Source organism: Sciurus vulgaris, assembly GCF_902686455.1.
Source record: "Sciurus vulgaris genome assembly, chromosome: 8".
NCBI lineage: Eukaryota > Metazoa > Chordata > Mammalia > Rodentia > Sciuridae > Sciurus > Sciurus vulgaris.
In genome coordinates, this window is record NC_136468.1 from 15,007,433 (window position 1) to 15,027,610 (window position 20,178).

Sequence of the window (20,178 nt, forward strand, 5' to 3'; positions counted from 1 at the left end):
TAGATACAGTCACTACTCAAGAATATTGCAAGTCATTTTAAAGAAATTAAGATACTGAAAAATAACCTTAAAACCAAAATGTACCCAAAACTAAGCAGTGATGATGAGTATGCTTGTGTATTCCAAGTTTCTATTAACATAATAGCTTCCTGTGGTTGTGCTCTAAATACTTTACTCTCCAAAGTCTTAGTAATAATTCAGATCTTCCTCTTAATCAGTGCAAAATTCCTTAATCCTTTTAACTTTAAGGTAATAATTCTTTTACCCTTCCCCTGATCTTCAATTTAGCAATACCTTGGTTAATTGCTTATTAAGAGGACTCCTTGGATAGAAATAAGGATTATCTGCAGTTCAATTAGTAGTTGTATTCAGTGTGGGAAAATAATTATTAAAAATTGTTCAGGGGCTTGTTAATTGTTGAGAACCTTAGTCTTTGGAGTCAGCACCTGAGTTAGCATTCCAATTCCACAGAATCCTAACTGGGTGATCTTTTTGGGCAAGTTACTTGACCCCACTTTAAACCTCAACTTGCTCATCTATAAAATGAAGGTAAGTAATAGGATTTGCCTTATAGGATTATTATGAGTATCAGATGTAAATATGTATAAAATGTTAAGTTGAGGCATCTGGCGTATGTCCAGCACTCAAACAGTTGCTAATATCATCAGCATACAAATCTTACGGTTTGGCCAGTCACCAGTCACTAGTAATATGTTATGCATTGGGACATGCTGACATTCTCTGCAACCAGGGAGAATCTAACAGCAATAAAAAATTGGATAGATTCTTCCTAGATTAATAGTGTATTCATATAAGTGATTACTTAGATCCTCATTGGAAGCTGCTATCTAAAAAATAATGTTATAGCTGACTAAGTTCTAATAGTTATCAAATATTAACCAACTCCCAGAAATTAACTTTAGTGTTAATGTAATAATGAGAACTGGCCTCGAGTTACAAGTACAAGCTGTAGACAGAATGTTAAATGAAAAATAATGCCATAAACTGGTCATAGTGGCACACACCTGTAATCCTAGCTACTTGGGAGGCTGAGGCAGGAGGATCACAAGCTCAAGGCCAGTCTTGGTAACTCGGATCCTATTCAAAAGAAAAAATAAAAAGGACTAGGGAGGGCTGTGGTTGTGGCTCAGTGGTAGAGTACTTACCTAGTACATGTGAGGCACTGGGTTCAATCCTCAGCACCACATAAAAATAAATAAATAAAATAAAGATATTGTGTCGGTATACAACTTAAAAAAATTTTTTTAAAGAATCTGAAAATTCTGTCTTAAAAAAAAAAAGGACAAGGGATATAGGTCAGTGGTTAAGCACCCTGATTCAGTCCCCAGTACAAAAAATAAAATAATTCCAGTAAGCTCCCACGTTTGGCAGGCTTGAAGGAATATGGTACCTCAAAGGGACCTTATGCTTTAAAGAATTCCTTATGCAGAGAATTATGTTCAGTGACAAGTGCCTAGATTTAATTTTTCTAGTTAAAAATGTAAAATTAACTATAAAGTGAAAAGTCTGGACTTCCTCTCCTGTCAAATGTGTAATATGGAAATTGGTGTATGCAAAACAAGGATAATTCCTGCTTCTTCCTAATAGTGGCATTATATCTGTAATACGATAGGTGAAAATGAGTTGATAATTTAGAGCAGAGAAGAATTATACAAATTGACACTTTGTACAATTGTACAGTTTGATTTAAAATTTTGTTTTGGAACTGTTTTCAGCTTGATCTGAACCATAACACATCAAACCCAGCTGGGAAACTATCTGCAAACTTGATATTTTATTGATATAGCTGAACCATATTTATCTATCTCATATATAAATATGGTGTGTGTGTATATATATGTATCTATGTACATATATATATATATGGCTTCTTTCATGCATTTCAACCATTTTTGGGTTTTAAGCCAGTGATGATGTTGCTAGATTTGTAGTATATAACTAGTCACCTTTCAATGAGGTTTAAATGCAGTTTTACTGTCTTGAGGTTATTTTAGATAACTTTTTTAAAATTAGCTCTTGTCCTCCCTTACAGGAGAATTTGCAGCCTTCAAGTAGTCCCACCATCATGGCAGCATCTACTCTTTATTTAAGTCTTGTGTTCGTACAGTTTGTTAACATCAAAACACAATTCTGTTCCTCAAACCTTTTTTTCAAAGATACAAAATTTTCAGTGCATAAGCTGATATGGAACAGACTGGAGTTTCCTTTCCAACAAAAGAGGGAAGAATGTTTTAGGAACCAGAATTCTCTGCTGCCAGTGTTTCTTCTTCACCACAAATACCACGTGCACACGTCTGCCCACTCCCAGGAAGAAAGGAAAGACCCTGAATTCTGACCTTTTGATGGTCAGGCATGATGGAAAGAAACTGCTGCTACAGCTTGGGAGATTTGCTATGGAAGGTCTGCCAGTCAACTTTGCCCTTCTAACCACCAGATCAGTCTGTGGCTGATCATCCGATGGGCAGTTTCAATCACCAAGCATCGTTCTCTTTCCTGTTCTGGGATTTTGTTGTGGAGCTCTTTCCCCTAGCCACCACCGGTTAATTTCTGAGGAATGGAACAAAAATGCAGCATCCCCTTCCTGTGTGGTACATGTTCAGTCCTTGACAAATTCTCTCACAGCGAAGCTCTCTTTATTTAATTGGAGGTTGAGAGGTGAGGAAGAGTGTGGGGGCAGAGGAAAAGGGAATGCTGCATCTTCTTCCTGACCTCCCAGGTCTCTGGCCTCTGGTTGCCTTGCTCACTGGGGCTCTGCCTAACCACACAGGCTGGACAGTGCTGGCACACATCGCCTTCTTTTCTCATTGGGTCCAGCAATGAAGATGAGGGTTGGGGACTTGTTTCCTCCACAATGTAGCAAATTCTCAGGAAAATACAGTCTATATCTTCCTCTAAGCTCTTCCAGTCACTAAGTACTTATGTGGCTACTTTGTCCAGGGCCAAAATGCCATGGACAGTATCTAATTAAAAGCCTACAAAACTGCTGAAGAACAGTTTTGAATGTGAGAAATTTATGTAATTAAATGTAAGGTACAGGTTTTAATTTCTGAGTTTCTTCTATTATATTTTTATTAAAAAGAAAATAATTTTCAGCTTTAATTGGAGTAAAATAATAGTTCCCATCAGAATTATATAGCCTGAAAATTGTATTTTTGTTACATAAACAACTTTTAAAGAAAGATCATTATCCTTTTCTCTACCTAAATATGGGGAGTCTTAGCATAATGACAAATATTTACAATTTTTAAATTAATGGTACTTGCTGGATCCACACTAACATCTTTGCTAATAATCTCCTTGTTTCTTCCAATTTATTCCTACACTACATCCTACATTCACTTTCTAGTCTTTTATCTAGAATATGCAACCTAAAATAAAAATGGTGGTGTCTCTATTCATTCTCCTTCTTCCTTTTTTTCCCAAGCCTGGTCTTCAAAAGGTTGGATAATTTTGCAGCTGAGTTCCCCAAGCAGAGAATAGGAAAATCTTAGGGATATCGGGACTGAGGTAGGGTGTGTGAAGCCTATCATCAGTTGTTTTTATAGAAAGAACTGCCTGTGGTGTTGAGAACCTAAATCAAGATCTTTGCACAAATGGAAAATATAACCCAGTCATAGTTTCCCTTGACCTTTATTAAAGGGGAGTATACATCACTGAAGTAGCAAAGAAAGTGACCAAATGTATTCATAGCAAATAATCTCCCTTTATCAGAAGTCTAGAATCACGTATCAGGATTGAGGACTTCAAATCAAATGAGATGTACTTAGCCCAGCTGAGCTGTTTGTAGCCAAGGACCTGAAGGAAATTCCACAGAAGTTAAATCAGGGAACCAGAAGTTATTTAAATTTTTCATATTATAATCCCTCCCCCACTATCTATATTTCAACCTACTTCTATTAGATGATTTTTTGCTAAAATATCTATAATCAGAGGAAGGCTTATTGAAAATTTCATGGACTTATCAAAGGTTTTTCCAGTAGAATGGAATATATCCTGAAGTTATTAATCAGTTTTAACAGTGATGTGTCTTTATTGTTTTGTGTTTGGTTTTTGTTTTGTTTTGCAGTGCTGGGAATGGAACCCAGGACTTCATGCATGTCAGGCAAGTGCTTTACACTGAGCCACATCCCCAGCCAGTGGAATGTTTTTAGCTCTTACGAGCAGAACAGTGTCTTAGAAATTTTAGAAATTAAAAGACATCTTCTGTCCGTATGATGCGCTTTCTGAAGAGCTTTGTTTACTTGTCCTTTTTAAATACATCTCTACAGACAGTTTTAAATATGGCTGTGTTCCCTTTACCAAGATTGGCTCAGAGCTTAGATCCTCTCTGGAGAGAGCAGGGTTTGCGGCATGGATGTGTATTTGGGTCCTGCTGAGGAGCAGAGCCTGCTGTGTGCTGGGCCTCCGTGCAGGGCCACCTCAGCACCTGTGAGGAAGCCAACATGCTCATGGAGGAAGCTTAGCATTCCAGTTTTCTGAATGAGATACAGGGTGATATTCTTTATCCTACTTTTCATTTTAAAGTAGATTGCTATTTCATTTGAAAAGCGGGAGCAGGTCCGATAAATGAAGCTGTGCCTAGAAGCCAGGCTCAGGGTTTTGAGAGATTTAATAGAGAACTTAAGAAATAACTAAAACGTTTAAAACCTTCCTTATGTCCCATCAAATCAGTTTTTTCTTTAGTTTACAAATGGCATAAAAAAGGGTTTCCTTTGGGGTTTTTTGTTTTGCTTTTTGTGCTTAGACTGCAGAAAGACTTGTTGAGCCCCTAAGAAAAGAGACGGAAGAAGCCTTTGTTTGTGCAGAGCACTTTATGAGTAATTTGTATGTGACTGCTTCACCCACATCTCGTAAGGCTGTAGCTGTCAGTCTTGTCCATTAAGTGGTTGCAGTGCCTTCTGCGGGCGTATTTCAGTTTTGATAGAAAGAACAAAGCTTTCTGAAAAATTGAAAGCAACTGTAAAAGATTGTTTTTAAATACATAGTATTTCTGATGGATTTTTTTTTTTTTTTCATTTTTAAACTAGGGTCTAGGACCCTGAAAATTGCCACTGAAATACTATTGACCCCCAAAAAACAGTTTATAGAAGGGATTTGTGAATACAAAATCCATGTGATCATTTGTACTTAGGTGCATCTTAAATTCTGGTTCCTGAACATCCCATCCCTGAATGTATTTGAAGTCTAGTAGGACATACTGAGACATCCTAGAAGCTGAAATCTCGTATGTTATGTTTATGTTGGTGTTAGAGAAGGAAGAGCGTTATATAATGAAATAGTTCCAGGCTGCTGCAGCACTGTCAGCCCAACTTTGTAAACACCCTCATTCTTGTGCGGTGTGTCCCAGCTCTTGTATCACAGCGTTCTCTTGTACATCAGGCACCGTTGGGGCTGCTGCACACCCCTCCTCAGACTCACTTGTCCCCACCCTGCCAGGCTTTTGCAAACCTCCTCTTCCAGCTTTAGTTTGAAACACGCTGCAGGGTTCAGGTGACCTCTTCAAAAAAACTACCTCCTCAGGATGAGGTAATGAATAGTTATTTATCTTCAAACATGAAAAGTCAGGAGCTCTAGAACATGAAGATGATTTAAGATTTTAACTTTTATGTGTACTTGTATTTGAGCACTCTCATTTTGTCCTAAAGGGCATTATACATTTAAGCAGTGATACTGTTTAAAAAAAAAAAAAAAAAAAAAAAATGTTGTTAAGAGTATCTGAATGTTGTTGGAAGTGGTGCCAGGGTCAGTTTAGAGGTACGTTTCAGAATCTTAACCTGAAGTCAGTTGCATGAGTTAAATAGTTAGGGTATCGCTTTACTACCAGTGATATGATCTTAATTTTCAGTAGGCTCAGCAAGATAGCACATCTTCATAATGAGTTAGCCACAGCTTTGTCACTTGCACAGATACTCATGAGAGATTGCCCAGCTAAGAGGGTAGAGTGACTGCCCTTTATGCACGATTCTCTTTTTTTGTCCCAGTTGAAGTATTTAATGCTAGAATGTCAGCAGATGTCATCTGTTAGGCCATAAACCACAGCCAGGATTGGAAAGTTTACTGAGAGTAGGAATAGCAAGTAGCTTAGAGGTCGTACAGGGAAATGGTGTAGGTGAGGCTCTAGAAAAATACCTGGACAATTTGCCAAATGATCTTACTGTGCCTTCATGATGCAATAAAAAAAAAAAAAAAAAAAGCTAAAATTTTAGCAGAAATCAGTGATTTATGAAGAGAACAGCCACTGTGGTTTAACTCAGCTGTGTTAAATTTTTTAGAGTGCAATTTAGACTGCAAAGATAAATGCACTAAAGAGTTTATAGCCAAAATCACATTTAAAAAATGAGAAAACACAAGTAAATTTTCAGTGAACAAAATTATTTTTTTAAAGCACATAATCCCTAGTATAGTCAGATATATTTATCACATAGAGCAACTAGGTTGAAAATACAATTCAGTGACATTTCTAGAGAAACTTTTTTCTACTCCATCAGTTCTTCAAAGCATGGAACTTTTATACAACAGAAATGTTTGAAAGACATTTTAAGAAGCTGCTGTAGTTTAATGTTGAAGTACTGTATGCTGGGCAGCAGTCATGTATCAACCTAATGAGAAAGGAGAAATTAAAACGCAAGAAAGAATTTGATTTGATTAGTTTGTAGAGTACTGCTGCCAACTTAGACACTGAATTTTCAGAGTTTGAAATGTAAACTCGCCTCCCAGACTTGTCTGCAAATGAAGCTGGACTTGTGCTACTAATCCTGCTCTGGTGTTGAGTTGGGGGGGGGGGGGGCAAGGGGGGCAGTCCCTGGAGACTTCCTTTGTGAAAGCCCTTTGGAATTGTGAATAACCTAGCGGGTATGTGTGAAACTGGACATACTTCATGGTGCGATTCTTGTATCTTGTTTCATTCCTCACCACCCCCAAGGAAGTCAATGTACTGTCCCCAACACATCCTTTAGCTGTTTGACTGAGATGGATTGCTAATGCCCAAGGAGGGCAGTAGCATCTCTGCCTGCAGAGGCAATGATTTGTAAATTGCCCAGAGGAGAGTAAAGTGACCAGTGCATTTGTGGTCCGTGTTTCTAGCTCTGGTAAAGGTGAAAATACTGGTAAGATGTTTTATCAGTACACTAGACAGTAAGCTCTGTGTTATTTTCCAGTAATTTAATTTCACTTTCATTTAGACCTTTAAATTAAAATTCAGTCCTTTTGAAAGTAGAAAAGGACAGAATCTGAAGTCCTAAAGTCTTAGGGTAACAGGTTAAGAAAAACACATGGGGACACTTAGTCACCACCTCAACAGTGATTAAAGTAGATCCTTTATTTCAGCATCTTCAATTTCAATTAATTTAGTTTTATTAATTACTAAATCACTTTCATTAAAACATTTAGCCATTTTGACTAATTATAATGATATAACCAGTTGTGCATGAGGATGCAACCAGTGAATCATTTTTTGTGGTGCATTTTTTTGGTAAGGAATTCTGTAGATTGAAGTACTCTTTGAAAACAGAGAACTGAAATATATTTATTCATGTTAGTATCAAAAAAATGTTTGTGCAAACCATTTGCTTCTCCTGGCAGACTGCATACATTATCAGCACCCATGAGCGCTGATTCCCATCTACAGTGTATGCGCAGGGGAGTCAGGCAAGAAATGCATGAAGAGGTGCAGCAAAGGGAGAGTCTTGTCAGCCCGGAATGGGGTTATGAGTTGAGGGGCTTAGTCCTGTTTTGCTCTGAAAATCACTCTTTTGCATTTGTGTTAAGCTTTTGACCCCGTGTGTTTTGGTGGTGTATGGTTACCTAAAGAACTGCAGACTGGCCTAAGCAACAGGGCTCTCAGACTAGGCACAAATGGAGAGAAAATCGACCAAAATGGGGTAGGGTGGCAGTTCAGTCTGGGGAATAGGAGAAAGTGATGTGAGGGTAAGAAATAAACTATAATTGCCAGAAATAAAATGTAAGTGCAATAAGTATGCTTTTTATTCTAAGCTGTGAACGTTTTTTTAAAAAAATCATTCCTAATACATTTGTGTATGTTCCATAGCTGATTAAAACCAGCTATGTAAACATAATGCCTTTTTATTCATGTTAATTACAAACATAAGTGGCTAACCCTTATGTCTTATTTATCTTCATGTTACATTAGTTTACATGCCAGGGTGTGTGTCTGTCTGTCTGTCTGTCTGTGCGCGCGCGTGCACGCACGCGCGCACACACACGCTGTATTCTTTTCCCTCCTTCATTTGAAAATGGAATTCATTGGGTCCTGTTTCCTTTGGCCATGCCATATGGTGTAGCCTTGGTTCCGCCTTCCTGATGTCGCCTGATTTGAAAGACATCACAGTGATATTTGTCGTAACCCCATTTGTTGGGTGTACATCTGATCCTTTGCTCATTCAGCAGTTGCTGCTTCTCTTAAGATGGGATCATGCAGCTGATCAGGGGATTGATTTGACCATTCTTCAACACGTCTCTGCATTCTCTTCGGTAGTTGTGATTGCTCTTTGGTTTAGACCAAGGAAAAGGAAAATCCCCCCTTTTCATGTACTTCTTGATTTGAGGACAAGTCTCCTATCAGGGAGAAGAAAGGGAAATGCTTCATGATTGAACTGCAGTGAATTAACGGCTCCTGTTTCACCACCCCAAACATTATGGCAACTCACACATTCCTTTCTGTAACTGCCAGAGGTCCGGGTTTAGTTCACTTCAGTTCCACTTAAGCATTAAAAAGACTCTCATGGAGTCTGAGTTGGCCCAGTGAAAAGATGGGGACTTTTTCGTTGTCCACAGACTTCTCTATACCTGCTTTGCAAAAATTACAATGGAGCAACTATTTTTGAAGCTTATTTTTCAATTCATAAGAAAGACATTTATTTTCAGTCAAATGGATGATGTTTCCCTCTTATCCCTCAACCCTCCACGTTTGCTTGAATTTTTTTTTTTTTTAACTTCTTCCCCATACCTACTTCCTGATACTTTGGTTCTCTTACCTGCTCAGGTCCCTTCATTTGTACTTTGGAGTTTTTCTCATGTAAATTTGTATAATGGAAAATATTGTTCAGTTTGGATAGAAAGCATGGAGAATTTTTTAAAAGATAGCTGAAAATCAGATTGGAGAAATTTATTTCTGTGTAAAGTTATTTAAAAACTGTATTATATAAAAGGCAAAAAAGTTCTATGTATTTGATGTGAATATGCGAATATTGCTATAATAAAGATTGACTGCATGGAGAAGTCTTTTTCAGGATTACTTTTCTAGCACATTAATAACAAAAAGTAGTTAATGGTTTTGTCAGGTAGTTCTTAGAGGCAGTGGAGACTGAAAAATATAGATTTTGTTTCATTTATAGTGTCAATTACTGCTTGGTAAATAGAAGCTAAAGCTAATCGATCTTCCTGCATGGTACACTATACATGCTGTCCAACTTACATGTCCTACACTGGTAACCAGTCTTACAGGTGCTAGTGATGACCCTCAATTTGACAGTTTTGTGACCTTAAGTATCTTTAGTTTAAAATAAGTGCTTTTCTCTTTGTAATCACATAGTCCAGGTATGTGCTATAGTTTGGTAAAGTTAAAATTTAATATATGGCCAGGCACAATGGTACACAATCCCAGTGACTCGGGCTGAGGCAGAAGAATAGCAAGTTCAAGGCCAGCTTCAGCAATCTAGCAAGGCCCAGTCTTATTCAAAACAAGGACTGGGGATGTAGTTCAGTGGTAAAGCACCCCTGCTTTCAATTACAAAAAAAGTATATATTTAGAAATTCACCCTTTTTGTTGGGGGGGGGGGCGTTGTTACTGGGAATTGAACTCAGGGGCACTCAACCACTGAGTCATGTCCCCAGCCCCGTTTTGTATTTTATTTAGAGACAGGGTATCACTGAGTTGCTTAGCACTTCACTGTTGCTGAGGCTGGCTTTGGACTCTAGATCTTCCTGCCTCAGCCTCCTGAGCCACTGGGATCACGTGTGCCCGCCACACCCAGCCAACTTCATATTTTTATCCAAATGTTTTGACACAACTTGCACTTTGTACTTTAACAGAATATGCACACAAACATTTGAAAACACACACATTTTCAACTTCCACTTTTTAATGCTGATTACCCCAGTAAGTAGATTTTATGCATTTGATTCCATGACCTGAATTTTAAAAAACACCTAAAATATTTTCAAAATATATAAAATCACCAGACAAGGTTTCCAGAACAGAAGTAAACAATTCTAAAACTTCACCTGGAAATCCTGTCTGAGGACAGTATGAAGAGACAGGTAAATCCCCAAAGGGTCCTCATACCTTCATGCCCTTCCAACCCTAAGATGCTGTCTAGACAGTATTTTCTCTGAACTAGTTTTCTCATCTGAAAAATGCAATTCTATAATACAAATATTAGAGAAACTAATTTTCTAAAAGACCTTCATTCGTGACTATAATGGCAATTTTAGCTTTTTTTTAAAAATACAGAAGTTTTCCACAAAATATCCCAGAATAGTAAATGCTTTAGTTATTATACAGTGCTGTTACAAGCCAGGCACAATGGCACACGCCTGTAATCCCAGCAGCTAGGGAAGCTGAGGCAGGAGGATGGTGAGTTCAAAGCCAGCTTCAGCAAAAGTGAGATGCTAAGCAACTCAGTGAGACCCTGTCTCTAAATAAAACACAAAATAGAGCTTGGGATGTGGCTCAATGGTCAAGCACCCAAATTCAATCCCTAGTACCCCCCCCACACACACACAAAAAAAATCCTGTAACAAAGAACTGCCACACTAGTGCATCTGAAATTTTGTCAGGGTCTCTGATGATTGTACATACTGTCTGGGTTAGATGTTATCCCCAACTTCATAAAACATAATGCAGAGTTATTAAAGATAATCGGGCCCACATCCTCTCATATCAGGAATCATGTGAAGTCCTGAAGGGCACGCCTCACCTAAGCTAGTGTAACCAGGACTCAGGATCTATGTGTATCATTTGCCATGATCATGATGGCTGTAGAACTTTGGAAAGAAATGGATGTTGACTCTGGAACAGTAAGTTCTGAGCTAGAAGTGCTAGGTGTATTCCACTAGCCCCTGCCGTCCTCAGTAAGGTAAAGCCGCTGAGGCAGGTCACACGTGGCTTGGATGGCTCCCGCTTCCTTGACACTACTGGCTGTGGACCACTGCTCCTGACGAGGTACTGGGGACAGCAGCTGAGCCTCTAGGGACTAGTGCTAAGGGCAGGTAGAACCACCATGACCACTGTTGCCTTCTGAGAACATGCTCACGACCAGTGTTCCTCACACAGGAACTTCATGTCCTAACTATCAGATACTGTGTTATTAAGTTTCCATAGGAAGCTAGTTGCTAAAATTCGACACTTGATCCTCTTTTGCCATCAGTAATTCTTTCACCAGCAAACTTTCAATTTATGTGGCACCTCTCTCCATCAACCAAGCCCACCCTGAAGCTTAAAGTGTACTTTTAGCTATTCATCAGGAAGAAAGAAACAAAAAAATACTCTTAATTCTGTTTGTTTCGCTTTGGTTCCTCTTTGGCAAGAGAGGAGTGGCACTGCATCTGTTGAGTATTTACTGCCATTAAGTGTTTTCATAATGGATGCTTTCCTTTAAAAAAATCCCATTTCTACAGGTGTCACCATGAACTTAGACCCAGTGGTCTAGAAATAACAATAGCTTCCATTTAGAGTATTTCCTTCATGCCAGGCATAGTGCTAAGACCTTTACATATTCATTTAATCCATTTTACAAAAGAAATTTAGACAAGGTAAGTAATTTGCCCAAACTCACAGCAAATAAATGGTGGACCTAGAAGTCAGATCCAGCAAGTTTGAGACTGGGTTCTCAAAAGCATTATGCCAGCTTTTCAAACTTAACCATCAGCGGGTAGTATGATCAGTTTAGGAGGTCTCAACCAGCCATTCTTTTTAAGCATGAAGCAAAATTAAGTGTGCATTGTGGGTAAGTATTGTTTTATAAAACTTGTGAGAAATTTAAACATAAGCACATTTATATATAAGGTTACATATAAAATTAACTGTTAGGTGTCATAAAGTTTTATACCATGTTGTGCTGACTCAGATAATCCAGCTCCACCTAGAGCCAGCCAGCCAGGATTTGAACCTCAGCTCTCCCTCTAACTGTGTGAACTGGCAAATCCACCCCATAGCTCGATTTCTTCATCTTATAAAAGGGGAAAAATGTGAGGACTTAATAAACATATAGTGTTTGTAAAAGTGCCTGACCACAGTAAGTCTTCAGTTATTTCCTTTATATACTACCATCAAAATAACATACTCAACATCTCTTTAAGACTTCTCACATTTAATTATTTTCCCATATGCTGTACGGCAGGATGGAGGCCCATTCCTCTGAAAAGGTTGGAACTATTTTTTTATATCAACTCAAGCCCAAGCCTAGAAATGAGAATTCCAGTTTTGTTTTGTTTTGGAGAGGGTTCCGGGGATTGAACTCCGGCACTCGACCACTGAGCCACATCCCCAACGCTGTTTTGTATTTTAGAGACAGGGTCTGGCTGAGTTGCTTAGCACTCCACTTTTGCTGAGGCTGGCTTTGAACTGGCAGTCCTCCTGCCTCAGCCTCCTGAGCCTCTGGGATTATAGGTGTGTACCACCATACCTAGCTCCAGTATTCTTTTTAACAAAAGAGTTATATTTAAAAGTTATCTTTTAGTTCAAGTCAAGCAATTCTGATTCTGAGGAAAGGAGCTAATGGGATTATTCTACTTGAGTTCACTGTTACAATATAACAACACTGTTACATTCTTTCCCCAGAAGAACTTTATATCAGGGGAAGACAACAGCGAGACCTAAAAAGTACATGTGCAGGCATGATGGTACATACCTGTAATCTCAGCAACTCCAAAAGCTGAGACAAGAGGATCCAAGTTGAAGGCCAGCCTGGGCAACTTAGCAAGGCCGTGTCTTGAGAAATAAAAGGGCTAGGAGTGGCTCAGTGGCCCTGGGTTGGTCCATTCCAAGAACTGAAAAGAAATTTAAAGTACAGAGCAACCTGATGGTCTTTAAAAGTAGAGACCTAAACACTTTGTGAGCTGAGACAGTCACCCCTACACGGGTTGTCTGCAGCGCCCCTTGCCAGTGGGGAAGGAGTCACTGCCCCACCTGCTTGAGGTTTTGCTATTATTATGCCCTCTCTGGGACAAGTGAAGAGAAGCAAAGGAGGAGAGGAAACCCAAGTACTATAAAATCACGCATCACAGCTGAACATGATGGCACATCTATAATCCTGGAAGAATTAAATGTGAGGCCAACCTCATCAACCTAGACACTAAAAAAAAAAAAAAAAAAAAAAAAAAAAAAAAAAATTAAAAGTAGAAAGGACTAAGGATGTAGCTCTGTGGTAAAGCACCATGGGTTCAATCCCCAGTATCAGAAGGGAAAAAAAAGGAAGAAATCACCAGGAGTGGTGGCCACACCTGTAATCCCAGTGGAGGAGGCTGAGGCAGGAGGATCTTGAGTTCAAAGCCAGCCTCAGCAACTTAGCGAGGACCTAAGCAACTCAGCAAGACCTTGCCTCTTAAATAAAAATATAAAAAAAGGGTCGTGGATGTGGCTCAATGGCTAAGCACTGCTGGGTTCAATCCACAGTACTAACCCTGCTTAAGGCCTGCCAGAGGTTGCTCACAGCATTTACCATAAAGTCTAAATTTATGATCATGTCCTACTAACACCATCTACTGCCCTGCTCTCCTCACGTGAAGCCACACTAGACTTTGTATCTTAAACACAGGTGCCACCATTCCACGTTAGATCTTGCTTCTGCTGCTCCCTGTCCCTAAATAGGCTCTACTTGTTCAGGTTTCAGCTAAGATGTCGTCCCTGAACACCCAAGAGTAATACGCCTCCCTCACCCACCTCTAGCATATTACCCAATGGTATTTCCTTCAAAGCACTTAGTAAATCTCATGCAGTTACTGATGTACCATTTGTCTTCCCTTCCTAAAATGTTAAGTTCTCTGAGAATAGAATCTTAGTCACCTCATAGCACTGAATTCCCAATGCCTAAATAGTCAGAAACTTAAAATAAATGAATAGTTCTGCTTCTGGGCAAGTCATCAAGCTACCCTATATTGAAAACTTATATCTGTGGATGGAAGAAAAGTCTGTCCCATCTTCTCTTAGAGTGCTGCAATGCTATAGAAAGTCGCAGATTACTGCGAAACAAACGTTAGCACACCCTGTTTTATCCCTGTCTCCCATTCCACTGGTCCTAAGAATTGACAGAAGTGACTGAAGAGTCCCACGAAAGGCCACTCAACACAATGCCCACAGGAGATACACAAAAACAAATGGTCTACACTGACCCCTAACCTCCATTCTTAGGCAAGACTCCACCTGCAGTAGAGAAAATGGCAAGAGTGGTCACATTACCTGCCTGTATGGCACTGCAGCTGTGCAGGAGCTGTGGGGTGAGACCTCACCTCACCCTTTACCAGGGGCGATGCTCAACAAGTAACTTCGTCTCTGCATTCCTCAGTGTCCTGCATCAGAGGGCACCCAGAGAACAGGCTAAAAGGGTAGGCAACCCACCTAGCACAGCAGGTAGGGCCCAGGAAGTACGGTAGTTGTCACTACCAGAGACACCACGACTCAGTCTTTGTTCTTGGCCAAATCACTTTATTGTTTTTTGTTTTTCCAATCACTTTAATGTACAACTTTTAATGTATTCTATGAACTCCATAATTTCTTGAAAGTCTCACCTTGCTCCTGCAAGAAAACAAAAGTGGAACATTTTAAGTACTTTTATACTCACTAATCAAAATCCACATTTGTTTATCCAATTATTCAAGCATTTACTGAGCTCTGATCATGTGAGCAGCCTGTAGAGGAAGAAGCAAAATCACCCTCTTTCAAAGGGTTTACAATTGGGTCATGAACACCCAGCATTAACCCAGGTGTATAGGAATACTGGGAACCTTGGAGGAACACCAAGATTAGTGTTAGCTAGGCACAGGCACATAGGTCACACACCTGAAGCCCAGTGACTCCCGACGCTGAGGCAGGAGAATTGCCAGTTCAAAGCCAGCCTCAGCAACTTAGCAAGATCCTGTCTCAAAATAAAAAAGTGCTAGGGATGTAGCTCAATGGTGAAGTGCCCCTGGATTCAATCCCCAGTACCAAAAGCAAAGGTAAGTGAGGATGTCAATGCCTGAGAGTTTTGAGGGGAATCGGGATTCTCCTGATATTTCCCTTCTCAAAAAGGAATGGAAAATAGCTCAGGATGGGGATGTGGCTCAGTGGTAGAGCATTTGCCTACCACTTGCATGAGGCCCAAGCTTCAATCCCCAGCTTCAATCCCCCCAAAAAAAAGAGAAGGCCATAACCCTTTGTAGTTTAAAGAATCAAATTACAAGTGGGGCACAATGGTGCACACCTGTAATCCCAGCGGCTCAGGAGGTTGAGGCAGGAGGATCACAGTTCAAAGCCAGCCTCAGCAAAAGGAGGTGCTAAGCAGCTCAGTGAGACCCTGTCTCTAAATAAAATGCAAAATAGGGCTGGGGATGTGGCTCAGTGGTCGAGCGCCCCTGAGTTCAATCCCCAGTACCCCAAAAAAAAAAAAAAAAAAAAAAAAAAGAATTTCCATACACTTAAATTTCCATAACTACAGACCCATATGCTGGATCTTTCCATTTAAATGCTGGGAAGAGGAAGGACACTGTCTTCTTGTTGTTGCATACCATAAACTCCCTGTCTTGTTCACTCACCACTGTATTCCTGGGCCTGGCACAGAACTGGTCTTTCTGTTTTGATTTTGTGCTGGGGATTGAATCCAAGGCCTCACACATGCAGAATTAATACACCTTTGATCAAAAGGATAGATAGATGGGACCCTAAAATTGTAATCTTAAGGAAAATTATTTTTTTTAAATATGCAATGAAAAGGAAAGTAAGACTAAAGGGAGTAGAGCACATGTGAAAATACTTAAGACAAAAATTAGCTACGTGGGGCTGGGGATACAGGTCAGTTGGTAGAGTGCTTGCTTCCTTAGTGCGCACAAGGCCCTGGGTTCAGTCCCTAGCACCACCGGAAAAAAAAAAAAAAAAAAAAATTAGCTACATGACATGATTTAACTCTGCTTCATGCTGTTAGAATATGTAGTTCCTTTAAGACTGTCAAAGGTACAAAGTCAAATATGACAAAAGGTAAAGAATAATTTAAAAAGGAGAACTTAGGGAACACTTACTTGTAAAGAGTTGAGTCTGTATTTTCAGTCTTCATCATCAGGAGGGATACCTAATTCCTCATCTGTCCACTGGGAAGGATCTGGGTATGTAAAATGACCCTGAAGACAACCATTCAAAAAGAAGTCAGGAATCTATGCTAAATGAAGCAATTAAATTTCAAAAGAAATCTTGGAAGAAAAAAGAGTAATAAGGCTGACTGCCATATACACAGCCGTTAAGTAGCACAGGAACAAATTGCCCCTTAATTAATTGGTGGCCTAACTGCTGTTTAATCTGATCATTATAACAGTGGCCTGAATTTTAAAAGTCTCCCCATTATGGGGGCACCAGCCTAAAGCAACACCGTTTGTGATAGAATGTAGGAAAGAGTGGAGGCAACACATTTCAAAGATGCTCCACACCTGGACAATGTCTTAAATATAAATGTTCCGAACACCTGTCATTCCTGCAGGGAGAGCTGCGAGCCAGGCTGATGGCAGGATCCTCAGTCCTCACCTAGAAGCCTACCCGGCTGTACCACCTGCCGGTAGCCACTTGTGCTCCTGACAACTGACCTACAGTGAAACGGGTTTTAAATAGGAAATGTGCTGTCAGTTCACAGACACCTAACCAGCTCTTTCAGAGGATCTTTAAGAGGAATGGAATATAAAGCAACTTGATATTTCCAAAACTTGTATACTATTTGAGATTTTTTTTTTTCCTATCCTGAACACAAACCCAAGTGTACTAAAAGGCAAAGTACTCTGGTCCCACAAGCACAGATTTGAGAAAAGTTAACTCATCCGGTCCACCCAAACCTGGCTGCCCTGTGCCTCTGGAGAGACGAGAGGACACTGATAACATTAATCCACCTATTTAGTTTAGATGGTAAGAGAATTAGTTTCTCGTTTCCCTTCCAAATATGAAAACCTAACAAAACCATAAGACATGGACCACCAAAATGAATACCATCAGGTGAGGTCAAAGGTAAGGAGTTTCGTCCATGATGGGATTCCTGCACACATTCGGACCACGTGGTAGTGAAGGGATACATTCACACAGAAAAAATGGTCTAGAAACAGAAAAACAAGCTACACTGGTAACTTCCCTTCCACTACTCAAAAAAGGACAAGAACTTGCAGTCTCCTGCACTTACCAGCACAGCATCTGAGTCGTGCCAAAAGCGCCACAGAATCCAGAACCACATAGTCGCACTGAAGAACTCACCCAGGAACACCTGGGATCTGGTCAGCTGGGGAAACTGCCTGTACCGGGGCTCAATATGCACACCACCACCAGCACTAGCAGACAAAACCAAAGGGGAAATGATTTGCTACATTTTTTTTGATACTAGAAACTGAACACTGGGAAACTGTACCACTGAGTCACACTCCCAGCCCGTTTTATTATTTTTTATTTCGAGACAGGGTCATGCTAAATTGCCAAGGCTGGACTTGAACTTGCAATTCTCCTGCCTCAATCTCCTAAATCTCTGCACCACTACACCTGGCTATATCTTCAAAGTAAGTCATCCAAAACCCTGAGTTACATCCTACAAACTTGTTTTTTTTTTTTTTTTTTTTTTTGGTTGGGGAGAGCGGTACCGGGGATTGAACTCAGGGGCACTGGACCACTGAGCCACATCCTCAGCCCTATTTTGTATTTTATTTAGAGACAGGGTCTCACTGAGTTGGTTAGCGCCTCACTTTTGCTGAGGCTGGCTTTGAACTCAATATCCTCCTGCCTCAGCCTCCCGAGCCTCTGGGATTACAGATGTGCTCCACAGCGCCTGGCTACAGCTAACATTTCTTAACCTCCTCCACCAAAGTAAAAGAAAATGATGGAGGTTTGCAATCCCTTTCGTTTAGCTTGCTTTAAACGTGCATAGCACATTATGACTATGTTATGTTCCACGCCAGATTAACTGCACTGTGGCAAACTGAACACACACCGAGCAACTTTCCAGGTTGAAAAAACTATGGTAGATGAAATTAAACATATATAATAAGGTATAAATAATATATAAAATTCATATATATCCCTGCCCCCACCACCAACATACAGGTACAAAAGTTAGTAACCTACCAAGGGCAAAATCCAAGTAAAAACAAAGCATGGGACGTAGGAAGTGCTGAAGCTGCCATTCACCAACTATGCTTGAACCTCCACCCAGACAGCTATGGGAAGTGTGGAAGAGGCAGACTGGGGCCACCAAGACCAGGAGTCTAATTATTAGGCGCCTGAATAAAGCTGCAGCCTCATGGCAGAAGGGTGAATGAGAAATAAACCACGGAGAAGGGAACCAGAACCTGTTACCAGAAGCCAGTCCTCAGGTAGATTTGCACCCAAATTCACACTACAGGGGTTGGACCTCTGTGGTCCAAAACCCAAGCTAAGAATTTAAAGTAATCTCGGATTGGTGGTGACCTCCAGAGGCTACCAGAAGCAAGACCTCAAAAACTCGGATAAAAGTTCCAGGGAAAACATGCTCACAATCAAAAAGCACAACAAAATAAAATACTATGAGTGAGCCCTGTAGGGAGGAAATAAATAAGGAGGAAATAAATTGGGAAGAAACACCACCCAAAGAAATAATAGACCGAGCGTGAAGGTTCATGCGTGTAATCCTAGCAACTCCGGGGACTGAAGCAGGAGGATCACAAGTTCAAGACCAGCCTCGGCAACTTAGCCAGACTCTGTCTCAAAATAAAAAATAAAAAGGGCTGGGGATGTGGCTCGGTGGTAAAGCATCCCTTGGCTGAATCTCCAACACACACAAAAAAAAGAATAGTTCGAACCTAGGATTTCTAAACGTCAAGTTGAAAAGGCAAAAATGCTATTTGTTAAAGTTGCGTTTTAAAGGAACCTCCCTCGAGCCGTACTGTTTTCCTGCCTTAAGACCTACAGCTGCCCAGGATTCCCAGGTAAGAGCCCTCGTCCTCCAGGGCGCTCCGCGGCCAGCGCCTCGCGTCCCTGGAGCTCCTCTCCACCCCTCGGCTCGCCCGCCTCGGCACGAACCCGGCCACCCGGACGGACCACAAGTCCCAGCGTGCCCCGCGCGCAGCCGCGACGCGCTGCGCATCGCCCAGGCCCCCGCCTCAAGGTGAGGGCGTCCGCATGCCCCGCTGGCCGTTAGAGCCGGCGGAGCGCTCGCCCCGCGCCCGACACTCACTGGCGCACTCCGCTGTCTCCACCCGCCCGTGCGCCGCAGCCTCTGAAGAGGCGGCCTCCTCCGCGAGCGAAAGGCGCCAGCCGGGCCAGAGCCGACATGCTCCCAGCGTCCCGACAGCCGTCCCCGGCCGCCCGCCCTGCTTGCGTCACTTCCCCGGAGCCCCGCCCCGTGACGTCATGGGCCGCCCTCGGCTACCGAGGGTGCGGGAGCCCGGGGAAGCGGAATCCTGGCGTTTCGGCCCCTGGGGTAGCGTTCGAAAGGCTCCGGTCGGCCCTCCGGCGTAGCCGGCGTGCGTAGGCTCCGGGCGAGCGGTTCAGGCCGGCCGGGCGTGGGCTGGGCGGAGCCTGCGCCGGGCTCCGGACCTGGAGACTGGTGCCTCGGGCTTGGCGCGCAGCCCGCTTGACGCCGTACGCGACGCCTGGCCGGGGAAGCCCCCAGCTCACTCAGCTTGGCGCTGCCTGCCTTGGCTGACCTAGGCCTGTTTCCCACGTGCTCTGGCCACTCTGCCAGCGCCTCCTGTCCAGAGGACGTCTTCCTCTGGTTCTTCCGAAGTGTCAGTACGTGGACTAGTGAATCAGAATCACTGAGAAGCCCAATCCCAGAGACTCGATTAAGTCTGGGTAGGGCCAAGGAATCTACACCAAGAAGGCTCCTAATTCCTTGATCCTTAAGGCAGACTGGACTTCTTGACTTTTGTGGGGGTTTTCTTGTTTTTGTTTGTTTGTTTGTTTGTTTGTTTGTTTGTTTTGGGGGGGGAGTGAATCCTGTGGCGCTA

At 41.6% G+C, this 20,178-nt stretch overlaps 2 protein-coding genes across 4 annotated transcripts in view; one reads left to right on the forward strand and one right to left on the reverse strand.

The window, feature by feature from the left end:
• The window catches only part of BRAF (B-Raf proto-oncogene, serine/threonine kinase), a 181,606-nt gene extending 175,321 nt beyond the window's left edge, over positions 1–6,285 (forward strand). For all 3 annotated transcript variants that reach the window (XM_079150111.1, XM_079150108.1, XM_079150109.1), the window contains one exon: positions 2,054–6,285. In XM_079150111.1, coding sequence (XP_079006237.1) covers positions 2,054–2,076 — 23 coding nt within the window. In that variant the 3' untranslated portion in view covers positions 2,077–6,285. The remainder of the gene's footprint in view (positions 1–2,053) is intronic.
• An 8,377-nt stretch (positions 6,286–14,662) lies between these two features.
• Positions 14,663–19,590, reverse strand: NDUFB2 (NADH:ubiquinone oxidoreductase subunit B2). Its single transcript, XM_079150857.1, has 4 exons — positions 19,404–19,590; positions 17,388–17,532; positions 16,252–16,350; positions 14,663–14,773 (listed from the first exon to the last, which is right to left on the reverse strand). The coding sequence occupies exons 1-3, from the start codon at positions 19,499–19,501 to the stop codon at positions 16,276–16,278; spliced, it is 318 nt and encodes a 105-aa protein (XP_079006983.1). The 5' UTR covers positions 19,502–19,590; the 3' UTR covers positions 14,663–14,773; positions 16,252–16,275.
• Between the last annotated feature and the right edge of the window lie 588 nt (positions 19,591–20,178).